At 34.0% G+C, this 4,072-nt stretch overlaps 1 protein-coding gene across 1 annotated transcript; it reads left to right on the top strand.

The window, feature by feature from the left end:
* Window positions 1–1,562: 1,562 nt before the first annotated feature.
* On the top strand, window positions 1,563–3,613 carry LOC127107551 (pentatricopeptide repeat-containing protein At2g45350, chloroplastic). Its single transcript, XM_051044838.1, has one exon. The coding sequence runs from the start codon at window positions 1,716–1,718 to the stop codon at window positions 3,603–3,605; it is 1,890 nt and encodes a 629-aa protein (XP_050900795.1). The 5' UTR covers window positions 1,563–1,715; the 3' UTR covers window positions 3,606–3,613.
* The last annotated feature ends 459 nt before the right edge of the window (window positions 3,614–4,072 follow it).

Genomic DNA, 4,072 nt, shown 5'->3' with positions numbered 1-4,072 from the left:
TTTTGACAGAGTAACTTCTATTTGAATGTCAATGTTTAGAGTCTTATGGTGTAGTGTATTGTTGTGTTTGTTCTTCAGGTATGTTGCTCCTTAAATAGAGATGAGAGAAAGAGACATTGGAGACTTTCACCAAAAGGTTGGATAATCTTTGTACTTGATTAGACATGTCAAGAAAATAACTTTCTACAAGAGGAATTATTCGTTGAATCTCAGACATCAAAGAAAAGTTTTTTCCTTAAGTCTTCACGTGATCAAAAGGTCTCTGAATCTGTCAGAGTTGCCTCGATTGAAGAGACTCTACTTTAGAGGTTGACTTTCTTCAGACTTCACTCTTCAGAGGCTGGTCACTTTAGAGTCCACTTATTGACTTCTGAAGCTTTAGAGTTTGGATCACTAGAGGTTGACTTTCTTCATAGTTGACTTCTCCAGAGTCTGGATCTTCCATTAGAGTTAGAGTCTTCAGAAGTGATCTTTAGAGCCAGAGTCTGATCTTTAGATGTAGATTTCTCAAGCTTCTCTTCATTTGTTCCCAATCATATAATCCTGCATACTTGAATAGATGTTAGAATACCCAATTGTTTTTTAAATACTTTGTTATCATCAAAATACAAGGGATATGATATCAACCATTTTTGTTCCAACACAAAAACCCATTGATATTAGTATTTTATCCATGTTGCTTTTATTCTTTATAGATAAGCATGTGCACGAGTTGGATTACTGGTCGAGGACTTGAAGTTGAAGATCCGCTGGATGATGTTTTCCATTGTGTCGATGTCTGTTTATTAAATTATAATATAATTAGGATTGATGTGTTTAGAAAATTTTGTTTAATCCTCTCAACTTCATATGTATTTAATACCAAATTTTAACGCCACGAGTCATTATTCTAGACGAGTAACTTGAAATATTACACAAGCTCACGTGAGAAAATTACGACGTGTTTGCGAGCAACTCAACAAGTGCGAGCTCATTGAGAGAAAGAAAATTGAGATTAGTTGTGAGTGAAAATATGATGTTTTGCGAAGGGAAGAAGGAAAAGAGGGATGGAAAATGAAGATAATGAAAAAAATGACGAAAAATAATTATAAAAGAAAATGTTATTTTGAGTGCTAACTTAGAATATTAGAGTAAAGTTAGGAAGAAAAATTAAATTTAAAATATTTTAAATTTTAAATTTAGTGTCAAAATCCAATGAACTATTTATTTTATTTATCTTAATTGATGTCTGATAGTTAAAAAAAATATTTGTATGTGATATACAACTATTAATTTTTAAATAAATAATCCAAAATATTATATTAAATTAATTTTTTTTGTTTAAAATATTATTTTAAGTATAAAAAAGGGCAAATATTAATTTAAAAACTGACCCATGTTAGAATTAATCCTAAAATAGTTTAAATTTGTATGTTATTCAAAATTAATCCTAAAATAGTTTAAATTTGTATGTTATTCAAAATTAATCCTAAAATAGTTCTAAACTATGTTATATTATTAAGATTAAGATTAGTATACATATTAGTAAAAAATACATATGAGGGCCTAAAAGAAAAGATACCATGACCACCCTTTTCCCCCCAAAACAAAGATAATCTTATCCCTTTTCCCTCAAATAATCCATGAATGAACATGACACATTGCAACCTTCTTTTGCACTACACAACTTTTATTACTTAAAAAATAACTTTCTGATTATTTTTTGAATAACATTGATGCTTGTGTGTGCTAATTCTTCATCATACCAACCATGGTCTTCAACAATCCCCACATTGGTTTTGCTCCCAAAATTCACAACCAAAGAACACATGAATCAAATCCACGCACGCTTAATAACAACAGGATTCATCAAAAACACTTCACTCACTACCAAACTTATCCTCACTTTTGTTTCTTCACCCCATAAGCCTCTCATTGAATTTGCTCGTTACATCTTCATCAAGAACCATGCTTTACGTGTTGGCAGGGATAGAAAGGATGACCCTTTTCTCTGGAATGCTGTTCTCAGGTCTTATTCTCATGGTAGTGATCCAAAAGGAGCTCTTTTTTTGCTCTGTTTGATGATTGAAAATGGGGTTTGTTTGGATAAGTATACTTTTTCACTTGTGTTGAAGGCTTGTTCTAATGTGGGTTTGATGAAAGAAGGAATGCAGATTTATGGGTTGTTGTGTAAGACAGATATTGGGTGTGATTTGTTTTTGAAAAATTGTTTGATTGGTTTGTTTATGAGATGTGGGTGTGTTGATTTTGCGGAGCAAATGTTTGATAGAATGACTGAGAGGGATTCTGTTTCTTATAATTCAATGATTGATGGGTATGTGAAATGTGGGTTAATTGGAAGAGCATCTGAGTTGTTTAATGGTATGCCAATGGAAGAGAAGAACTTGATTACATGGAATTCAATGATTAGAGGCTATGTGAGATGTGGTGAAGATGATGACGGGTTGAAGTTTGGTTGGACTTTGTTTGTTAAAATGCCTGAGAGGGACTTGGTTTCTTGGAACACAATGATTGATGGTTGTGTGAAGAGGGGAAACATGGACGATGCTCAGGCATTTTTCGATGGGATGTCGGAAAGAGATTTGGTCAGTTGGGTTACGATGATTGATGGTTACGCTAAATCGGGTGATGTCGTTGCTGCGAGGAGTTTGTTCGATGAAATGCCGAGGCGAAACGTCATTTGTTGTAATTCAATGATGGCTGGCTATGTTCAGAATGGGTATTTCATTGAAGCATTGAAGCTGTTTCATGATATGAGAAGGGCGGACAATATGTTACCGGATGATACGACACTATTGATTGTTCTTACAGCAGTCGCACAATTAGGATGCCTGGAAGATGGAGTAGCGATACATCGTTATTTAATGGACAATGGTTACTCTCTGAGTGATAATCTCGGCGTTGCTCTGATTGACATGTATTCAAAGTGTGGTAGCATCGAGAATGCTAAATCAGTGTTCGAGAATATCGAGCAAAAATGTGTTGATCATTGGAATGCTATGATTGGTGGCTTAGCGATTCACGGAATGGGTGAAATGGCTTTTGATTTTCTCATGGAGATGGAAAGGCTTTCTATTACACCCGACGATATCACGTTCATCGGAGTATTGAGTGCTTGTAGCCATTCTGGAATGTTGAATGAAGGACTGATATGTTTTGAGGTTATGCAAAAAGTATACAAGCTGCAACCTAAAGTGCAACACTATGGATGCATGGTGGATATGCTTAGCCGAGCCGGACTTGTCGAAGAAGCAACAAAACTCATCCAAAAAATGCCTATTGAACCCAATGATGTGATTTGGAAGTCCTTGCTAAGTGCTTGTCAAATTCATGAAAACTTCTCTGTAGGAGAGCCTATAGCTCAGCAATTGATTCAACTAGAGTCATGCAGTGCAAGTTCTTATGTGCTCTTGTCTAATGTCTATGCTAGTTTGGGTTTGTGGGATAATGTTAGAAGGGTTAGAACAAAAATGAAAGAAAGACAGTTAGGGAAAATTCCAGGTTGTAGTTGGATTGAATTGGAGGGAATTGTTCATAAGTTTTCTGTACAAGATAGAACACACCCTCAGGTTACTGAGATTTATTCTATGTTAAATAGTTTGTAAATTCTTAATTTGAAGCTCACCCCTTTTAACATTAAATCATCAAAATAGCAATGTTTTAAGTAGTAGGACTTAGTTAGCTTAGTCACCCAAATCAGGGAAATTTAAAGACATTGAAATTGTAAATTCTGTGTCATTTTACTCCCTATAAATGTTAGTTAAAACTAAATACTATTCAAAAAGTAATTTTGGTTGAGAATGACAGCAGCAATTCACAAATTGGGAGCTTTTTTCTATCTCTTATTTGAAGGACTAAAGTACCTGAGTCCTACAATTCTAAGAGACAAATTTGAGATTCACTCCCAATCTTAGATGTTGTATGCAACAATTAGTTGGTATCAAAATTGGACAAGGGGCAAACAAGTTATATAGGATCCCCACAATTTTTCATAATACTTAAATTGTCAAATTTTTATTAAAAAAAATGTACAAAAAATTATGTAGTACATGTTTTAAAATCCAACATGAAT

The sequence above is a fragment of the Lathyrus oleraceus genome, chromosome 7, assembly GCF_024323335.1.
Source record: "Lathyrus oleraceus cultivar Zhongwan6 chromosome 7, CAAS_Psat_ZW6_1.0, whole genome shotgun sequence".
NCBI classification, from domain to species: Eukaryota; Viridiplantae; Streptophyta; class Magnoliopsida; order Fabales; family Fabaceae; genus Lathyrus; species Lathyrus oleraceus.
Note: the sequence above shows the minus strand (reverse complement) of the source record. Positions and strands in the feature narration are given on the sequence as shown.